The 22828-nt window shown below is 35.3% G+C and overlaps 1 protein-coding gene across 4 annotated transcripts in view; it reads right to left on the bottom strand.

The window, feature by feature from the left end:
* SKAP2 (src kinase associated phosphoprotein 2) overlaps positions 1-21980 on the bottom strand; it is a 177929-nt gene extending 155949 nt beyond the window's left edge. For 2 of the 4 annotated variants that reach the window (XM_038557172.1, XM_038557171.1), the window contains exons 1-4: positions 21700-21980; positions 12108-12213; positions 11496-11521; positions 3078-3185 (exon numbers count right to left, since the gene is read on the bottom strand). In XM_038557172.1, the coding sequence (XP_038413100.1) occupies positions 3078-3185; positions 11496-11521; positions 12108-12213; positions 21700-21766 (307 nt within the window). In that variant the 5' untranslated portion in view covers positions 21767-21980. Of the gene's footprint in view, positions 1-3077; positions 3186-11495; positions 11522-12107; positions 12214-15171; positions 15191-21413; positions 21529-21699 lie in introns of those variants that run through there. The other 2 variants (XM_038557173.1, XM_038557174.1) reach the window with 2 other exon arrangements.
* Between the last annotated feature and the right edge of the window lie 848 nt (positions 21981-22828).

Genomic DNA, 22828 nt, shown 5'->3' on the forward strand with positions numbered 1-22828 from the left:
TTCCAGTCATCAATAAGGTACTTTTTTTCGATGCACCATTCAAAAATCAATTATATCAACTCTTTTGTATAGAGAAGCAGCACACCTTTCAGGCAACTAGTATTAATGAGTAGACATGACTATAGAATCTCCATCTGTTTCTCTGACAAAGCTGTGGCTACTCTAGTCTCTCATTGAAATTCCATTAATCTGGTGTACCAAGGTCCAATGCGAAAATCAAAACTCCATCTAACCCTTTATCAGCTCACAATAACCTACAAGTGAACTCTGCCTGTTAGCATGCAGCAAGTTATGATTTTGCTATCAATCAGGCAGTTGGCCAATAAAAAAAAAAAAAAGGCAGGCTGGAAACAGTGTGTCTGGCAGGATTTGAAGACTTTGTTTTTGTTTTCTGTTTTCATCCCCTTTCAATTTCTATAGGGTGTCTGGACCTTGTGAGATTATGCATTATTCTCCTTGGCTGTGATTTAATTGCTACCAGCAATCAAGTCGAAGCATCACTGAAGTGTGCTTGAATTTCATTAGAAGATATAACTTATGCTACTTTCCTACAGTACCTAATAAACCATAAAGAAACCAAAACACATATGGCTTGAGGGAATAACTGGAAAATTAGGTAGCCATTTGGGAACTGAGTGAACTTTTGAACCAGAGGAACAGAGAAAAAGAAATATTAAAGGAAAAGACAGACTTAGAATGCACACAAAGATGTGCAGGTTTGACCTTTTCAGTACCTTGAAAATTACATTAGCATTATGAAAAATACATATCATGTTTAGAGTTTATAATCCATCAAAGTTCAGATACTTTGTTAGTTCCTACCATAAGGTAAAAGTCAAAAGGACAAAACAACAATCTGATTTGACAAAAGGCCTTTTGGTGACCTGTGCTAATTTAGTTATACTTATTGTTAAATGCATTATCTTTTTATAATTAATATATCATTAGACTGAGGTCCCATAATGAAGGAAAATTTATTCGGCAAGGGAAAGAGGACACATACTAAACCTACATTAAAAGGAGAGAAAGTGATATGACTAGATGACATTTCAGAGTGGAAATTAAAAGTCCTAGTGGTAGTTTTTAAATTAATTTAAAATATTCTTAGAAAAAAAATAAAATAAAATAAAATATTCTTAGAAGAGAATGTAAACTATCATATATGGGATTTTTTTCTATACCCAAAATTAATAATACTAAAAAGTTAAATTTTCAATCTGCTTAAGAATCGCTTATACCAACACTAATGAAAATGTACCTATATTTAACAAAAAATTTAATGCTATACATAAATATGTTATTAAATAATATTCAAATACTGATAATGTAACCTTTTAACAATAAATCTTTTTCATGCTATTGATGTATTTCCTATATGTTTGATTATGAAAACAAACATGATAAATTATTTACTCGTAATAAAGAAAATATAATTATGCAAATGTATTATAATTTATAACAATTCACTTTTTCTAACAAAACACTAGCTCTCATAGATATTTAATTATTGGATTTCTTAGATTATATTTTTTAAGAATGTACATAATGTACTCCCATATACTTCAAAATTTATGCTATTTTTTTAAAACTCTGAGTATATACATTCCATGAACATTTTGTGTGTGTGCATATATATCCTCTCAAGTATAAATATTCTATCTCTGTATGTTGTATACATATACACACATACTCATGTCTATCTACCAACACCTAAGAGAAGCAAAACAAATCATTGTAATGTATCTGAAAAATAGTTCAACTCAAATAATAATTCACAGTTTTGCCTGAAAATATTATTTCATCAATTATAAAACATTTTCTAGTAGCAATGCTTTTGAAGACCAGGTTAGGAAGGGTAATAATGTTCTGTTTCAGATAATAAGTGTGACTGAAGAGAAATGTGCATCTTTTAAAAAAAAATAGGGAATATGAGGGAAAGAAATCTCTTTCTCCAAAAACAGAAATTAAATGTTTGCCAAAATGTAAAATTCAACATAAAATGGATATGATTATTATTGCTACACATTGTACAAAGTTCTGAATATAAAAAAAAAAGATTGTGTTGTTCTGAATCAGTGGTTAGAATGTTTATCACTTATGCATGTACTTGACTTATCCCTGTTCTGCAATAGACATAATTTTATACCTCATAAAAGCAATTTATGTTTCCAAAGGGAATAATCTGGATAACATAAAATGTGGAGTGCTCTGTTGCAGGAAGCATATTTTCATTCAGCAATTGTATTTAGAGATGGAACTGCACAGTTTGATCATCATACAGTGGCAGAAGGCATTATTCATTTCTGTGTCTCCGTGAAACTTTGAGTGCCACGAATTAATATGCATGGCTAATTTATCGATACACATTCTTAATTTATAACTATATATCACCCTTATAAGGTCTATAGAATGCAGATGCACTCAACTGGCTATAACAGAGAAAACACACACTACACTAAAAGCAAGTTTCAAAACTTTGCTGAGTTTTTAAAAATTACAAAGAGATAAACAATCAACTTTATTACTAATTCAATTAATACAAAACATTATGATATTATTCCATATTGTGGGGTATTTTTAGGTGACATCCAGAAAAATGAAAATGTGTATTAAAAGAAACATTTAATGAAAACCTGTCTTAATGTGAGAAGGCAATGTAAGAATAATTAATTTAATATTTTATGAACTCATTTTATATGGAGTTTTCAAAAAAAGAGATCAAAAATCTTTTTCATTATTTATAAAATAAATAATACAAGAAGCCATTCAGCAGCACAATAAAATTAAGCAAGAATCTGATAATATTAAATTAACCAACAAACTTAGTAATAATATTCACACAATGATGTAAACACTCTTAAAAATTCTAGTAAAGAAAATTTCCTAGGAAAGGAAGGAACTACATACTTAAGAAAACCACTAGAGAGAGCTCTTCTGTTCCTTAAAAGGTTCTGGTAAAGGTAAGTTAACTGAAGCCTCTGCACTTACTGCTTTCTGACAAGATCATCACCTCTACACATTGTATTGTCTTGTGCTGGAATGTCAAGAGGTATATCCGACAGCAAAATATCACATACCTTCAGAGTGGGCTTCATCATCTTTATCATATCTTTCTGAGGCTAATGACATAGTGTCTGAAGCCCCAGCAAAAGGGTCATCATATTCTTCTCCATCTTCTGCATCACCTATAGAAGAATCAGAGAAGAGCCTTTTATAAATTAGCCATCTTAAAGAAAATGCTACTTTGTCAAAAGAGGTAAATTTTACTATTAACACCTAGTCATTGCCATGGAAAAACAGAGTAAAAACAGGTTCTATTTTAATGTATATCCAGAGTAAATTAAATAAAGTAAGAGTTTCTGATAATCAGTGGACAACTGCTTATTTCTGACACAAAAGGATACAAGTTCCAAAATTATGATAGTCTCTACAAAGATGAATACAAAAAAGTAGAAGCAGGGTAAAACAGTGTATCCAAAACAAACAAACAAAAGAAACAGAACCAAAGTAATGAAGACAAGTAGCAAAAAATAATGATAATAAATGGAAAGTACAAAAAAGAAAATAATTCAAGTTAAGTCCACTTATCTACTCAATAATTTGAAAAGTTGTAATGAGAAATTGATAATTCAAAGCCATATGAACATCTTATATTTTCATGAAAAATCACAGGGTTACATTACAGTAGATTAAAAATACTCAGTTTCATTTTCAAGAGCAGGAATTCTTTATGGGAAAAACTACTTTAAAACTCATATAACCCTTTTAAGTTCAAAAAAAGTGATTTACAATTTGACACCTTCGATTTTCATTCAGTGACACATTACCATTTTTTTAATGTTCTAGCCAGTTTTCTACATGATTTCCAAATCCTAGGTTGGCTGGTTGGTTTGAAGTCATTTAATCCCTACCATAAAATGTTGTGGTTTGGGTTTTTCCACATAGTCATTTAGAATAATTTTTTTAAAAAAGAGTGAATCATATATTTGCTAGCCTGGTTACATATAAGCACTCATTTTTCAACCATATATAACCATATCCAAAGAAAATTCAATAAAATTGAAAAAATGTATGCTTAATACTGTTATCAGTTGTCTGTCAACAATTCAAGAGGAAACTGGCTACCTCAGGGGTTACCCAAAAAGCATGATGAAAATCTCCATGGGAATCCTAGAGAACCTACAGTATTACTTTTAGACCATGGTTGCTGAGTAGATCCAGATTAAAGCTACTAGTTTCTCAAAAAAAAAAAAAAATCTATATCCTCTGACATCCATTTAATGGGTGGCACCCTATTTTTCACCATATTTTTGGTAGAGGAAATAGTTCCTTTCAAAACACTGTCAAAGTAATTTTTAAAAATCAATATCCATCTCTATTTCTTTATAATTTTCGCATTTCATCGGCATCCATCTTCCTTATCCTGAAAAAGATAGGGATATCTCCCATCAAAGCAAAAAGAGCAGAATATAGAAAACTAGCTTACTGTTCTTAGTAATTCCACCACCAGGTACCATAGGCTGATGTTTCTTCCCCAAATAAAATTCCAAGGAACATGGGTAAATACTATTCATTCTTTAGATCTTAATCTCTTTTTCTTTCAAAATGTTTCGAGTACTTTTTGGAACTTTCAATGATCCCTTACAATATTTCTCTTATGGAAAGGAAAATGCTCTGATTTCAAATATGAGGTAAGAGAGAGCTTCATAAAGTGCTAGTAACAATATGTTCAGACATGGAACGACAGCTTGTGGAATATACAGTAAAGATCACAAAATTCTCAATTGCTCTTTGTTGCTGGAATATCCTTATATTCTTAATAAAGTAAGAATTACTATGGTATGAATTTTCTAAGGATATCTCATATCATGAACTATAAAATAAATTTTGTTGTGAAAAAAGCATCAGAATACCTCAAATATATTACTTGAGCTTAGCACTCAGCATATTATATTATTATGAATATAAAAATACAAGAGTAAAACCAATGAACACATGGAAATGATTTTGAAAAAGAGTCATATGTTCAGGCTTACATCTATTAAACTCTATGTGGAAATACACAGAAAAAAATAAAAGTTAAAAAGTTTTGAAAAATTAAGATGTTATCTTTTGATAATATCCATTACATATTTTTATAAGTGTATCCATGTATACACACACACACACATGCACACACCAATCTATATTTCTATATATATGATCACATCAAAAGATCATTATTAAAGCCATAAATTAAATAATATTTAATATAACTTAAGAATACTTTTATACAACTGGGTTACTAACATGTTAAAGACTTCTGTGGTTTTCATGCTTTTTTAAAAAAAAAGAAGCCTTTTGTATTATTTATTAAAGTGAAATTGTCTTTAGTTTACCATTCTAAGAACTGTAACTCATTTCAAATGTTTTTGTAATTAATATAATTTATATTTATCGAATATAAAATAAATCAAATGCTGCTGACTTCATTTCCCTACCTCCCCTCCTTTTTTTCCTCATTTTTAAATTCCGTTGAATTAACTCAGAAAGTAAAAAACACGATTTTTTTAAATCTCTGTAGTATCTACATAGGGTTATTCCCTTTCCAACCTGCATAAAGTTAAAAGGACACATCATTGCTCAAAATGGTCTTCTTCTTTTTACTGCTGTTCCAATGATGATCCATCCCTTTTCCTCCTTCCCAATTATTTTTTTTCAACCCAAGAAAGAGCTGTACTATCAGGACCTTTAATTGAACACAGGGGTCGCTGTTGAGTAGTGCAAAGCTTTTCTTTTTCCTCCCCAGGGGCTGAGTATTTGCAGCTATACCTGCAAAGACTTCTATAAATTAAAAGGTAAATGTTCAACTTGTGTTTATGTAATAGAAAACTGAACTCCAAAGCAACAATGGGCATCAGGTAAACGTATCCAATACAATTTACAGACATAATTGAAAGCATTACAGCCTAATCAGACATCTAAAAGAAAAGCATGCTCAAATGAAATGTCTACAGAATCATTAGTTGGCAGCCATTCTATTACAATCACACATAATGTCAGTGGTGCCTTGAGCCTGTGCCAATGACAACAGCATAAATTTTGCATCTCATTTCTGTGGTCATAAAATTAATGATCAGTTTAAAAATACTTCTTTGTAAAAGTTATTGCGCAAAGACAAGACATGAATGTGTCCCTGTTATGTACTCACAAGGATAATTATGGGGTTGTTGCTCATTAATACTGTTTCTTGTTTCCCTAGAAAACCATTTGATTTATCCCACAACTTTTAAAAGTTTAATTAACGATACAAAGTTAACAGTCTAAAAGACAATGATCCAAGACTTCCCCTTCTATAATTTCAGTGACAACTTAAATATCACAGCAAAATCAAAGCTGAATCTTACCACAGCTGCATATATCTCTGATTAACATTTTTAAGTTTATAATAGTTAAGTTCAAATCACCATTATTCCTTCCTTGTTACATTGTTCATTATCAATTAACATTTTCCTAAATGCCTGTAGATGAAGCCCACCATCAGCTGAACAGTCATGGCCTCTACCACTGCTGAAGGTGATTGAACCAATTTACGGTTTGTTTTGTCAAAAACGGTCCTAGCTGAAACACAATCAGGTAAGCATTAAACTAAATAATATACCTAAAACTTAGGTGATAGTCTTTTCCTCTTTAGAACATGAAAGACAAACTTGAGGAGAAAAATGACTTGAGTGAAAACAAATTAATTTCTAATTCTCTACTCTGTTCAGTAGTCCAAATTAATTTCTCAAGTAGTAACATACAATTAAACAGAATTTAACATTCAACTTGTCATTTCTTAAGGGAATCTGTAGTTTAATTCTTAAAACTTTGAAAGATTTAGATCACAAGGAAGGAGATTCTGTTCATAACTCATCTGCAACAGGAGAGCTTAATAGCATGCAAATATGAGGTGGAGCTTTACAATAAGGATATTTCTCAAGCACTACCTCTGAAATATATTTCTACTACTATAGGACCCATAATTTCAGACATCCTTAACATATTTGTACAAGGCCAGAGATGGGCAGGGGAAGGGGGCAGAAGGGTGCTCAAGTTATTTGCTCAGATTTCATTGGTGGGATAACTTTCAACCGAACAGATATACTATGTTAGAAAGGGTAAAAGAAAGGAAATTAAACATCATCCAAACTTTTGACTTTTCTACTGTTCTTAAAGAACAAACTATAATGAATCCCTCCTTACCTAACAGTCTATTTTAAAAAGGCACTTTAGTCCACTAATAAACTTAATAATACAAATTAGGTCAAAGGAAATTGTTAAGTAAATCTGAATATTTGACAATATCAATGAAGTCTCAAGGACAAAATTGATTACATAATTTTTTTTAATTAGAGGAAAATGTTTCAAAGAAGAAAATGAGAGCTTTTTAGCTATAGCATCTAAAGGGAATTGAAAGCAACATAAACATGTTTTTAAGCAATAGACAGCAAAATTTTACAAATTTGAAAACATTCTCTTGAAATATTTATCTCATGTTAATATGTCCTTCTTTCCCCCAAAATTATTTTAAAACTGAAAAATAAATCAAGATCAACTTAAATCCTCTTGATAAATGAAATTGAATTGAACTTGAGAATATACATTAATATAATATTTACTGAAAAAAAAAAAAATATAATATTTACTGAATGTCAGTAGACATGTGTCATGCATAGATAGGATTTTCACATTATCTTAATCATTCTATAAAGAAATTAATCATATCTAAATTATCACTGGAGGAAAAAAAAGACTAATATAAGGGCAAGATACAAGTAAACTTTTTATCATATACCTAACATATATTAGAAAATTCTGTCCTATACTCAGTCAATAACAGTCTTTACTCAATTAGTAATATATTATCATTTAAAAAATAATTATGGGATGCCTGGGTGTCTCAGCAGTTAAGCGTCTGCCTTTGACCCAGGGTGTGATCCTGGAGCCCCCGGATTGAGGCCCACATTGGGCTCCCTGCATGGAGCCTGCTTCTCCCTCTGCCTGTGTCTCTGCCTCTCTCTCTGTCTCTCTCATAATAAATGAATAAAATCTTTTAAAAATAAATAAAATAAAATAATAAAAAAGAATTACTTCAGGTCACATTTAAGGGTCTTAGGACTATGTCACAAGACAGGAACAAATTCTAAAATAATCATAATTCCATTCCAAAATAATTCTGAAAGTAGCATAATTAGTGCATGAAGCCTAAATTCAGGAGTACACTCTATACTATTATCCTATATTGCAACTAAGAACAGGAAACTAGGGATAGTTACCCCATTATGTACAATCACTGAAGGATATGAGAAGCTCTCTCTGGGGCACCTGGGTAGCTCAGCTGGTTAAGCATCTGACTCTTGATTTTGGCTCAGGTCATGATCTCAAGGTCATGAGATCAGGCCCTCAGTTGTGCTCCATGCTCAGCATGGAGTCTGCCTGAGATTTTCTCTCTCCCTCTGCTTCTGCCCCCACCCACTCTAAATAAATAAATAAAGTCTTAAAAAAAGATTCCGTCTCCTTCTCCCTCTGACCCTCCCCAAGTGAGCGCACTCTCTCTCAAATAAATAAATCTTAAAAAAAAAAAGAAAGAAAGAAAGAAAGAGCTCTCTATTCTAGATAGAATAGGCAAACTTACAAATAAGTAACAGAGACCAGTCTAAGCAAGATGGGTTCTAGTTGCTTAGATTCAAATCTTTCTTATATACAAGTAAAATTAAGGAACTTAGAAAATCAACTAATAATGTATTCTAAAGTCACAATTTATCAGACCTCAATGGAGAATCTAGACTTGAGTATAGAAGGAGATACAATCAAGATTCCTTAATAAAATAAAGAAATGAAATGGGAACTTTTCAGACAACACCTGAAAATGAATATAAACAGCAAATAGAAAATTAACTTAATTGAACAAGCTTCAATACCTAGAAAGTACTGTAATAAAATAAGTTTCTACAAGTGCAAACTATTCTAACCAAAAATAATAATAATAATACTTTTTTAAAATCCTCTAAGACCTATGCAGCTCAGTGTTTCAACAACTGTATCAATTCAACTAGTTTTAAGAATGAAAAACATTAAACTATAAATTCTGTATTGTTAAATCTCAGGATAAAGAGGTAGTACCTACAGTGTAAGAGGAGGGAGGAGATACATAGAGGAGTAAGGAAGGATAATAAACATCCATGTACATTAAACAAACTAATAATTCACTAATTAGAAATGAATAACTGAATTAATTCATTTTATTTAAGAACTGTTCACCTGGTCCTTTTTTCTTCCATTAATGATATTAAAATGGTATTGAACTGCCACATTAAAAAGACAAAACAGGTGAGATAAATAGGAATATAAAAATAAAATGGAAGAAAATACCCTCTTTTTACTTCATTGTGAGCCCATATTGACCTAAGAGAAAGGGAGAAAAAGAGAGAGAGAAAGAGCAGGAAAACAGCCAAAAGAAATTCTGCCCAGGTCTCCCTGGATAAAGACAACCTAAAACCCTAAAGAGAAAATGTAAGGAAAAAAAAAAACCCAGCACTATTGAAACATATTTAGATGAACCCACTCAATGCAGGGATCTGATAATCACTAATCTGCTATTTAAAAAAAAAAAAAAAAGATGTGTCTTGAATAATTATTTTGCAACTATTAAGTCTGTACTAGCGTTGCTACTTCTAACTACAGGAATAATTATTTTAGGACAAAGCTGAATATACTTTGAGAGTATAATGGCATAAAATTACTTCACTTCTCATATTTTCCAAGGTATACACCTAATTTATCCACAGGCTTACTTTTAAGCAGGCACTCTTGGTGATTAGTTAAGTCAATACGGGAGTAATGAACTACAAATGACTTATCAGAGAAAGATGGTTATGGGGAATCTGATTTCTGTGCTATTTCAACTCTTATTCTAGGCTCATTTTTCACTTTCTATCAAATACTATATAAATTTCCATTCTCTTTAGAGACAAAGGCTATCTCAGCAATATAATTTTAATATCTACACATCTGAACAAGTCCTAAACCAGAATATCAAAGGCAAAGTTTCCATTGTTATTGAATCATATACAATTCTACAATGACTTCATTATCATGCTTTCTTAGCTTAAAATTTTTTAATGTACAAAAAATTAAGTCACAAGGAGTTTTAATAAATAATCACTGGAACAGAATATGCCTTTTAAGACAGAACCTGAAATCTAGTATTCCTCTATAAATAGCACACTGTATGAAAGTTATAATAAGAATGCATAAATCCATTATTTCTGTATTAAATTAAGCAAAATGCAGTATGATTAAACCCACAGTTGAGTATTGGTTGTGGAGTACAAAGAAGTAGGTATTTGTGGGAAGAGGAGTTTCCTCCTCTTCTCTTTATTTAACAGTTTTACAAATTTGATATGAAAAAAAAATCTCTTCTCATTCCCTCCAGTCACAAGGATCTTGATGATTTAACGTGAAAAGAAACTATGGTTTCCTTTTACCTATTTGGATTTAGGTTTGTCTGGTTAAGTACTTGGTTTATGGAAACTGTCATTACTCTCTTACTTATCAGCGGGCAGAGATAGGAATTACTCTGTGGTATCTGCTAACCCCAGTTAGAAGATGCCATACTATTTTTCCCCAAACCCAGATCCTAACTCCACATAGGTTAGCTGACCTCATGTTGTGACCCTCATACCAGCATCCACAAGCTTCAGGTCATGACCTGCGAATTAGCATCTTGGAAGTAAGGGCCATGCTCAGTTTCCCTTATAGAACCAAAGACATGAAAAAGTAGGAACTTCTATGCACATTTGGTTTTTCAATCCACTAAATAATTATCCTCCAAATCTACAAGAAGTCAATCAGGTTACCAGCACTCTCACATGTTTTGAAAAAATTACATTGAACTCCCTTCTCTGAAAATTTCTATAGCATAATGGACTCATATCAAAAGAATCACAATAAATAAAAATCAGCATTTGAAAAAGAATTTACTCATGTTTTTTAACAAAAATTGATACTTATTATTTTTTTAAATTGATACTCTTTAAAAGGCAATTATCCTTTAAAAACATTCCCTATGAGCCCCCAGCCCCAAGGCCCTCCTGATCCCATCACACCTATAGATATGTGTTGAGTAATGTTAGCATGGTATCTCACCTCTGCTTTACCAAATTATTCCACGTGTAATGGCAAGTATATACTTTTCTTTAAAAATTTCTGCCACTTGTAAACATTAAAACACCTAAAAATTTTAAATACCTAAAATTTCTGCATCAGGAGATTGTGCAGAGTAGATTCTGGATATGCTTTTTAATTTTTTTCTCAGCAGGGGGAGCTAGCACTCTCATCTTGAAAGTCTAAGTATACAATATGGAAATTTAAATTTTGATCCCAACTATCAAATTTCAGTATGTTTTAGATTACCCTATTGAACATCTCCACAAGGTAAAAAAACTTCAAGTTTGACAAACTTGAAAATTTACCTTTGTCTTGAAATTCCTGAAGATAGCTGGAAAATAAAGCAAGAATATTCTATCTTAAATGAGGGTTGACAAATCAAAACAAAGTCTATTTGTTTGCAATAATTCAAATCTATTTTAAAATCTATATTATAATCTATTATAAATACACATTTAGAGAAAAAAGTACTTCTTATCTTGAAATGACAATTCCAAAAGGCTTATGGATTTAGTCTTAAAGTATTCTTAAAATCAAAATCTTTAATAGCCACGATATACCTTACATTTATTCATTTCTATATCTAGAGGTATTTATACTAAGATTTTCAACTTACCTTTATCCTATTATTTAAACCAAATATATCCTCAAATAATCAAAATAAACAGTTGGATTTTGTTAGAATGCTTAGAAAAAAATATATAATGAAGAACCTTCACCAAAAAAGGATAATATGATAAGCATGTCGGTTTTAAAAACTTATTATAAAGGACATATTTTTTGTCCTTAAAAAAATTAACACCAATTAAATTAGGACATAAAAAAGGTAATTCCATGATTATTCTTTATTAAAATGTTAACTACAAAGTTCCTTCTAAGTAAGAAATAAGTAATAAAACAGCAAGTAAGTGACTTACGTAGACTTTACATCTTTTATCTTCTTAATAAGGGATTCTCTTTTTTCCTTTGCTTTCTTGGATAAATTTTCCCCTCTCAGTGTGTCTGCCACAAATGTTTCAACATCTAAACCATGAAATATAAGAAATAGAATACAAATTATAGGAAAGAATCATTTTTTGTGAAGACAAATAGGACAATGATTGTTTCTACCCATAAGTGTTAATATCTGTACAATTTGTTACAGTTATTTATCAATCCCAAGCATAACAGTTGAAATATGTTTCAAATACTAAGTTGGATAAATCTGTTCACCACTTAGCTAATAAAATTTGTATGCTCTACTTATGCTTAGCACAGCAAATGCTATTTGGATGTTTGGCATCATTAAACCAGGGAGAAGCACACAAGTTTTAATAAACTATGGTGCCCATAAAACAAATTCTTTCATATAAAAGCAAGCACAGAGCTTTTATGCATGTGTTACTATCATTTTATAGTATTTTGTAAGCTCCTGTATGAACGGGTCATTCACAATATTATATCAATATAAGCTAATGTCTCTGGCAAGGACCTGTTTTTCCCAGTGTAATCCATTTTCAGGTATATGCAATAGTTAATGTTTTCAAGGAAAAAATAAATCCCTTCTAGCCAAGATTCCCAAATCAAACCCTCCTCCTTCCTATTGCCCCACCCATTCTGACCTGCCACCTTCAAATAAAAAAGACAATCTTCTATGTGGCTTTGTGCATTCTTCTTCCTGCCTTGGTATTACCACCTGGAAATATTTCTTTAAATAAAGAAAGAAGTAGCAAAAATAGATTCGTCAACTATTTAAAAATATAGTAACCACGACTATATAATAAGATTTCCATGGCTTCATATAACATTTCCACAAGGCCTCTTTTTTTTTAATTTAGTTAATTTGTAAATTATTCTGCTTTCTAGTTCTCTCTAGTACAAAATTCCAACTAGTCCTTACTCGTTTGATTTTATAATAGCTCCATTCATATTGTTCATGAATCATTGTGCAACTTTAAATTAATTCCATATTCTGAAGTTCAAATCTTACTTTGAGATATCTAATATAAAGGATACCATAAAAAATTTAAAGTAGTTATGACTGTAAACCATCCATATTTCATATTAAAGAAACATACGTATGTTTTACTTTCTTTTTATTTAACTACTTTGACTCCTAACACACTGATAAAAAGACGGTACCAAAGCATATGATAATAGTATATGTTAATTAATTCAAAGCATTAGAACAGTCTTTCAATTGTACTTATAATTAACAATTTAAAACCTAGTATTTGAGATAGAATGTTGTAATTGATTTTAAATTCTTGATTACAATAGTATCTTTATCCAATAGGCAATAAAACTGTTATCCCATACAGTCATAATAAATGTATAAGGTAATTTTTCACTAAATCAATATGACAAGTGGAAGAATTAAAATTTAATCTTGGAATAATTTTTTTTAAATAGCTTTCTGTTTTAAAGTCCATTAATGACTGTTACAAGTAAGCATCAAAACGAAATGAAAGCAAAATGCCACAGCTTCTCTTCCCTTGAGCCAGCTATATTTTGAAGAAGGGGGCATAGAGACATAATCCATAACCAGTCCAAATTAGACTCAGACTTCTAAAGTGAGTTCAAAAAAAAAAAAAAAAATGAGACTTAAAAAAAAAAAAAAAAAGCACCTCCTCTAAACTCTTTAAATTTTGTACCCAGAGAAATGAGCAACCTTGGGACATTCAGACCACAGCTGAAATGGAAAAGATCACTGGGTTCTCTGAGATGGTTACAATAAATCTACTAAGAAAGTGGAATAAGGGAAGGAGTAGCATCACTACTGCTGATTCTTTCTTCCAGCTGGACTCAATACTTGGGAGACTCCGGCACAATGATTGGTGAATGGTCTGCTTAATGTTACTTTCACTCAGTGTTTGTCTTTAATTCCCCTATCCACAAGTATTTAATTGCCTATTTTACATTTTCATTACACAATCCAAATTTAAACAAACAGGATCTATTTTCTATCTCCGGAAGCAATAACAGAAGGAATTACAGCCCAAGAGTTATTTCTTTAAAAGGTCGTTTCAGTTCTATAGAAACTCAGAAAACATAAAAAGCTGCAATGCTCTACATAGGGCTTCCTAATGCTCCAAAAAAATACTTTTAAAACTGTGACCCATGCTCTGTGATAAGGAAATGCTTGTTGCAAGAGTGTGAGACTGCAAGAAGAATCGTGTTATTTGTTTGGTGGGGGGGGGGGGGGGGAGAGATTCAGAGATGGAGCAAGGGAAAAGATCTATATTTTCCGAGCAGTCTTGATGTATTTATTCTTAAACTAATCCCTGAAAGGGAATAAGGCAACTAAAAAGATTTAATAAACACGGGGGGGGGGGGCTATAAATTATTTCCTAAGGAGACGTGAAAGTGTAAGAACTGTTTTTGCTGCTTTCTTGTGGGGGTTTTTTCCCCTCTTTTTGAACATATAAGAACTTTAAAGCAGAATTGATTCCTGAAATTTTTGTTGGTGTGCACCGATTCAGTCGGTTTTGAAGTTTTTTAAAATCTGGATTTTTTCTTAAAATCCACATTGTGCCCATTTATGTTCGAATTGAACAAAACCAGTGTCTCCCAGGCACCGGACACCCCCTGGATGTGCGAGGGGACCTTCGGCCGCCACCCTGCGCAAAGCAGGGACCCCGCTCGCCCTGCGCCAAGACCCGGCGAGCGCAGAGAAGTTGCTGGGGCTTTCCTGGGAGACCCTCCCTTCGGCTCTGCGGTCCTCGAACCCCGGACACTTGGGAGTGCTGAACCCCAGGGTTCCCGTCATCGGAGCTGTGAGCCCGGAGCCCTGGGTTTGGGGCAGCGCCCTCGCCAGACAAATGGGACTGGATCTGCGGCTTTGTAGCTCAGAGCCAGGGTAATATTTCAAAAGCGGGCAATAAAAGTCCTGGACGAATCAAGCGCTCCTCTGGCTGGTTGGAAAAGAGATTTGAAGCTTTTTATCGTGCTCGGAGCAGCCCTGCAAACCACAAGCTAGCGAGCGCGTTAGCCCTCTCCTACCTTCCCTTGGGGGTCGTGCCCCTCGCTTACTCCGTAGATTTCCCTGGCTGCAGACCGCCTGCAATTCGGGGAAGCCTAATCCGATTGCGAGAAAAGGTCAGCCTGCCTCCTCCCTAGCCTCTGGCCTGGCGGGTTAGAATTCCTCTTCCTCGGAGGGAGGGGTCTCCACTCACGCACGCATGCATCGAAGCTTGGGGACCGGCCGGCCGGCGTGGAGAAAGCAGGGTTCCCGGGAGCCCCGACGCGGCAGGTCGGACCCACACCACCACCCCGCCCGCGGCCGCGCACTCCGCAGGTCGGCGCCGGGCACCAGCCCCAGAAGGGGCCGCAACTCCGTCAGCCTCTGCCCCCAGTCACCATCACCGGGGAAAAAGTTCTCCCGGGGGCTGTAAACGTGGTGGTGGGTTTTTCTCCTTTTACACCTTAACACTGTCAAGAATAAACCTTATCTCCCAGCTCAACTGTAAAGATCTGAGAAGATGAGACGTACAACTGCTCTGTAGCTAACTGGTAAGGTCTGAAAACAAAATTAAAAGATGACATCATGTCTTGGCTCAGCAATTTCCAGCAGTTTAAGTTAGAAATCTCTCAAAAGCCATCAACAACCCCTAAGAGGCAAACACAGCACACACCAAACCACCGAATGGTACTCTAATTTTCCCTTTTTTTTTTCTTTTTTCTGTAGGTCTGGATCTCCAGAAAAACTGCCCAACCCCCACACCTTCCCCTACAGTCCAAGGAGCTAGGACAGGTATCTAATACACACACACACACACACACACACACAAGGACAGGTATTTAATACACACACACACACACACACACAGGAATGTTAACTGCTTTCTACCACCGTCCATATGGATCACACAGGGAAAAACTTGAAACCACACAAGGTTCAAAGTTTTTAAATTCTTGCAAATGAAAAAATAAACTGCCACCTTTTCAAAGCTCAGCACACAGGTTCCCACTTTTGAAGAAAGCTGAGATTTGGCCACTTGCCTTCACCATCCTTCACCAGCAAGCAGCCTGGAATATGACTTCCTGGGAGGCTGTAAATAAGTCACAAAGGTAACACCTGATGCCTTCTGCCTCCTTCTGCCACCTAATACCACCCTGAGATGGCACGCCTGCAGATACACACACACACACACACACACACACACACACACAGCCTTTGTGATGGCCTGAATTGTATTGGGGGGGGGACAAGAATTGGACTGAATCCACTACTGATTTGCTCAGCTCCAGATCAATAACATAAGTATAAAACCAATTACACCTCACCTGCAAATGGCTTTACTTACTTAATTCCACATCCTTCTCTACTTTATGAATTGGGCCCGGTTTCACTATGTATTCACTAAGGTACTATTGCCAGACTTAATACGGTAAGAATCTTAGCCAAACTTTAAGCTGACATCAGAAATAATAATAATAATAATAATAATAATAATAATAATAAGCTTTTCTTCTCTGTTAAAGGGGAAGGTACAGTCTGACCAAACACTACTGGTAAAAAAAAAAAAAAAAAAAAAAACATAAAAATCAATTAGACTGGGCATATGTAGATCAATGGAGCCAATGCCCAAAGTTGGAAAATGGCTAAGTGAAAAGTTATTGATTCTCTGGTCAATGTCTTCCCTTGATTACCTAGCATTTTTACAGGTTACGGTTGAACTGTGGATCTTCCAAACATGGAAGAAGAGACATGAACAAGTACAAGGAGTTCTCACAGTACAGTAAGTAAAACATCCCTGAGTCTTACAATCCAATCATCTGACAAAATTTTCAAAATTGGCTTTGGAGGCTAAATGATTTATTTTGATAGAAAACTGGGCTGAAGAATACAGATGAGCATCTTTCACCTCTAAAAGATGGCTCTTGATAAATAACACCTTATAATAATCAAAATCTTTTACCACGCATTTTCAAAGAAACCACAGTGAGTAACACATTAGTCTGAGATTTACAGTATATTCACTGTTAGGTAGCATCTATTGTAATGTGTTCAGTATGTGATTGAAAAAGAAATGTAAACTCGGTGGAATGAAAAAGATAGACTTGGCTTTAATTGAAAAAGACAAACTAAGTGAATAATGAGTATATAAAAACTAGCCTATGCCACTTTTATCACCCATATATGACACTTAATCTTAAATTTATGAGAGACAACTGAAGTGTGTTTCAAATCACCAGAGGCTTTTCCTATGCTGTTGTTTCTATCTTCCTTCTAGTAATACTTTAATGCTGATAATGTAGAGATAAACCCATTGGAAATTTTTTATACACTTCTCATTTTTTAATATATTTAGATTTCTTTTTTTTTTTTTTAAAGAAACTCAGTGAGGATTTGGGTTGAATAACTATAAAAACTGTACTATCAAGAGCCTTCTTCAGTAATCTGAGATGAAAATACTTTCAATGGAAAGTGATGCTGGAAAACAAGCCAGCCAAAGATCCCCTCCCAAGAAAAAGTAGGATAGCATACACTTAATATAGGCACATAATTTTCTTAAAATCACACCTTAATTCATCTATGTTATTCAACCCATTCAAGAAATTATACATTTTTGATCTCTTGATTTACTAACACATATTCCTGTTGCTAGAAGAGAAAACCTTAGAGGTATCATAGACTGATTTCACTTTGAGATCAAATGTCCTTATAGCAATTTTATGCTCATTAGTTATTACTGCCAAAATGGGGCAGGCTTGTTCTTGCTCTGTAGGAAAATCCAGGTACCAAAGAAGTAGGTGACTATTGGTGACTCAGTAGGTGGCACTCTTCCCTTTACATACTCAGCCAATGCCCCAGAAGCAAATTATGGGACACTATATGTAACATAAGTAATTCTCATAGGAAAAATAAACCCAAAATGTTGACCGAATTATAAATGGAACTTAGGAAAGGTGGAAATCAAACCATACTATTCTCAGCATTGGAAAAATTCTCCCTCTCTTTCAACTAAATTGCATTCTTTACCTTGTGCCCCTAAAGGGATTATCAATTTTAATGTGTGAAGTTCAAAAAAAAAAAAATGTTCTGGAAATCCCCAGTAGGGAAAAATGCAATATTTCTAATCAAGACTATCCTGTGAAAAAACCTCAAGGTCACTTTGCAGAAACCATATAGCCACTTTGTTTATTGTTTGTTTGATTTGGTTCTTATTTTTCAGAGTACTGACAACCAGTATTTTCTCCTATTACTGCTGGGTTTACTTTCTAATTTAATAAAAAGAAATTTACATCCCATACAGCTTTTCCCTTCAAATATGTCCTAAAAGAAATGAATGAGAATATCTGACTGCAAACCACTAACACTCCAATATTCAGAAGGGTGATTAAACAAATGAAGGGGGTTGGGAGCCCATGGTTTTAGTCCCTCTCACTTTCTTGCCTGCCTGGAGAAAAAAAACTCACATAAATCAAGGTTATTCTTGCTGTTAGTCCTAGTCAAAATATTTGGATGTAGGGAAAGATTAAATGGACAAGATTTGGAATTATCCATTGATTCCAATTATCCAGGCTAAACCTGTTCTTCCACTGGAGAGAACAATAGAAGAAAAAAAAAGTGCATACTTTAATGGAAGTGCATATGACAGTTTGAAATTTGCTTTTAACAAAATCTATAAACCTTTTTCTATTCATGTAACAAAAGAATAATACAACACTTATAAGGAGTATAGGCTTTCAAGATTTAATATACTGATTCCACAGAAATATAAATCTCTAATAGTCAAAACTATATAGCCACTTTTTCAAGAGTATCATTAAATGCAAGTTAAGAATGATAGTATCTGTAGGTTTTTGCATTTCAATAGAATGTTTGAGAGGAGAAGGAATGAGAGGGGAACAAATACCAAAGGAAGCCTAAAACTGCTCTCATCAGAAAAAAAAATAAAAAGAAAGAAAATAATATAAACTGGTAAGAATACATTGAGCACCTATCTCTATCAAGCAGTTGAAATGTCAAACATTTAACACATCTGACATACAATGATTTGGATAATAGGCACATGAAACACAAAGGGAACTGTACGAGCAATGTTATTTTGATAGGTATTATCTTTTGACTTTATGCCCTTTTTTTCTGCAGGCAATGGTTTTAAGTGCCTTTAAAGTTTAGTTCCTTATCTTCTCTACCTTGAAATTCTAGCACAGTGCCAAGCATTCTCAGACTGCTCCACTGTTAACTACCACCACCACTACCAGTATCTCCCTAGTTTCAAAGAAAAGTACTGGGTAACCAGCAATCTCTAAAATTCAAACCAATGCTCTCCCTCTATAGTTTTAATAATTTTAAGTCTAACCATGTACTACTTATTATCCAACACGTTGGAATTATGCAAATAATCATGCACAATCCCAACAATTTTTTGGATGGGAAATGTGAAAAAGCAGCTGAGAACCTTTATCCTTTAAACCTTTCCTACCTCTAAAAAGATTTTAATTACATTCAAACATAAAATGTTAACAACTTTCTTTGAGTAGTAAGTTAAAAAAGAGAACTGAAAAACATTGGTTCGCTTGTTTCGTTTCTTTAAAAAGTATAGATAGTCCCTCAAATCCATACCTCTTGAAACTGTCCTCTGAAAATAGTGTAAGCCAAATTTTAATATTAATTTCTAATTAATATTTTAATACTTCATGTGTTTTAATATGATTTAATATGAGATATTGAAAACATAAATAAAAAGGCTTTTAAAACACTTCAGACATTATGCACGCATATTAACTGACTAAAGAGAGAAATAACTAAAGTATATAGGAAGTTAGCATTGGTAGATAATTTAAATATTATGTAATTCTAAGCTTTCAACTAAATTACACACATAAGAGCCACTTGAAATATTTGTGATCCATGGGAATCAGAAAATATGGGGTTTCATAACCTACATGTCATACTATCTACCAAAATCTGATTATGGACCCAAACAGCAAACTGCCTGCTGTTAGAGCTCTCACAGCTTAAAGGTGTGCACCCAGAGGTCTGTATTTTATTTCTTAAATTCAAAAATTCATTAACTAGTATATCCTGAAAGTGGTGTCATCTACTTCTGGAGTAATGACAAACACTTCTCTGGTCTGGTTATTAAAATAGTCATGCAATTTCAGCAAAGTAACAATGAAAATGCTAACTGTAGTAAAACAAAATCAGTATTCATGCGAAATTCTCATATAATGAAATAAAAGCTGCCTTAAATCAGCCTTTACCGTTCCTTATATTTCTCTTAGTGGTACCCATTAACGACAATAAACATTTCTTAGAGTAAAATACTATCCCACCACAAATGCACTCATCAAACTGTAATCATGTCCAGACAAACGTTAAGTCTGCGTTCATACACTATTGGTTGAATTCTCTTGATCCTATTCATGATGCTAACCAGCAAAACAGCATATTAGGAAACTTGGTCTCACACTGCTATCTATAATAGCAACTTACCATTTAAAATGTCACGTTTGCGAGACTAATTTTTAAGAGTCAAAATAAGCAACTTGGAATAGACATCTAAAAGAAACTCTTTTAATCCAGCTGGATTTCATGATTTAATCATGGCCAATATTTAAAGATAAATATTTAAGAGACAACTAAAGTAAAACCACCAAAATTCAGTTTCCCGAATTCTGATGTACCTATCTATGACAAAGTGAATGATGGTAAGAATTCCAGAGCATCAGGATGGGTTAGTTCTGTGCTGCCCTGAAAATGTGTACTTTCTACTCTGTGCAGAAATACACACCTCGGTACCTAGTAAAGAACTAGTGGTGCATTCGTAATATCCTTGAAGAACCGCATCTTTAACTCCCCAACGTCAGTTCCTATAAATGGTCACTTAGAAATGAAAAGGGGAAGATGAGGGTGCAAAGATGAAGTTCTTTCATCGTGTGACACAGGAAGTTGGACCATAACACATACTTCCTTTTTTTTTTTTTTTTTTTTTTCATATGCTACTCAGGGTGAAGACAAGTGGCTATTTGAGAATTAGGCCCTCTTGGAAAGTCTTAAATAGGACCGCAATGGATGTTTCAGAAAAGGGAAGACTTTTAGAAACGGCCAAACGCGCGTCCCACAACCTCCAACACCTGTAGCTCGGACACCTTTGTGCATCTTTACACCCTCCACTTCCATTGGCCAGGCCACCGAAGATCCACTTCTTTGACTTCTGAGCCCTTCCTTCCCCGATCCCACACGCGCATCCATCATCACCCCCTCTCCCCTCCCTCCCTCCCTCTCTCACACATGCACACGACGTCCTCGGGATGCACAGACTCGTCCAGACCCCGTCAGCGTGGCCCTCCGGCAGGGCTTCCCCGCCATCCTCGAACCACCTCTCGACACACGCCCACTCCCGTCCTCAGCGCCCCCGTCCCCTTCCCAGCCCTGCTCCCACTGGCCCCGAGACTCGGGAGAGCGTGGGAAGGAGGGCAGAGGCTCCGAACGCTTCTGTCCCCACCGGCTCGCCGTCCCCCCCCCCCCCCCCCCCCGCTCCGGTAGCGATGCCCGCCCCCTTCCCCACGCTTTACCTGCCAACAGGTTCCTAATTTCCTCGGGGAGGGGGTAGGGAGAGGAGGTGCTGCTGGGGTTGGGCATGTTAGGGAGCGCGGGACGTGCGGGGCAAAGACCTGTGCTGAACGGGGGAGCGGCGGGCTGGGGTTGCGGCTGCGACCTAGACTCGGGCTAGCGGTCCCGGTACGGACGAGCCCGGACACTGCCGGGCCGGGGCTCGCAACAAGGAAGTCACTGAAGCCCCAGCCCGCAGCCGCTGGACTCTCGGCCCAGCCCCGCCCGGCGCATCGGGGCGGGGCGATGGGCTGGGAGGGGACCCGCAGCGCCCGAGGGGCCCAAGTGCGCATGTGCATCCTACGGTTTTCCTAGCCTCGGAGCCGAGGCCGCGCCCACGTCTACGTCAGGAAGCGGGAGGGGCGGCTGTGGGAAGGGAGCCGACGCGGGCGGCGTCACCTGACCTGGAGCCTGAAGCGCCTTGCCGCCATTTTGGTTACTGGCACGCCCGGGACTGCTGAGTGTTTCTCCGGGATCCCGAAAACTAAGGTGTCCGTAGTGCCCCTTAGTTTTCCGATTAAGGGGCCTCTGGCCAAAGGTCAGCCCCGCCGACGTTTAACACCGCGCGCAGTAACCCACGAGGAATTTTGGGCCGCCCCAAACTATTATGGCCTTCTTTGTCCGACTCAGCGAAGTAACCAAGTCCCGTCTTCCGCCAGTCTTCCCTGAGAAGCCGGCCTGGAGCTGCTCCAGAGAGCTATTTGATTGGCTCTCAGATTACTCTTCTACCGAGTTCTTATTGTTGGGGCGAGTTCCCCCCACTACGAACGTAGAGAAGTTGTAGTCACTATACTTTTCTGAGTTGTTTTTTTTTTTAAGCTAAATAGACTTAGATACTACGGTCCCATCTCTAAACATCAAAAAGAAAATTGCTGGTTATTAGTAGAATGGAATTATAAAATGTGTTCACTCCAACCTGATCCGTTTATTCCACAAATACTTATTGCATGTCTTCTACCTATAAATCTTTTTTTTTTCTACCTATAAATCTTATTACAGATGTTCTCTAAAATCCAAAAGACACGTCCTGGTGCCTTTAAAATTGTGTGTGTGTGTGTGTGCGTGTGTATGTTCTATACTGTATATGTGTAT

The sequence above is a fragment of the Canis lupus genome, chromosome 14 (assembly GCF_011100685.1).
Source record: "Canis lupus familiaris isolate Mischka breed German Shepherd chromosome 14, alternate assembly UU_Cfam_GSD_1.0, whole genome shotgun sequence".
Lineage (NCBI taxonomy): Eukaryota > Metazoa > Chordata > Mammalia > Carnivora > Canidae > Canis > Canis lupus.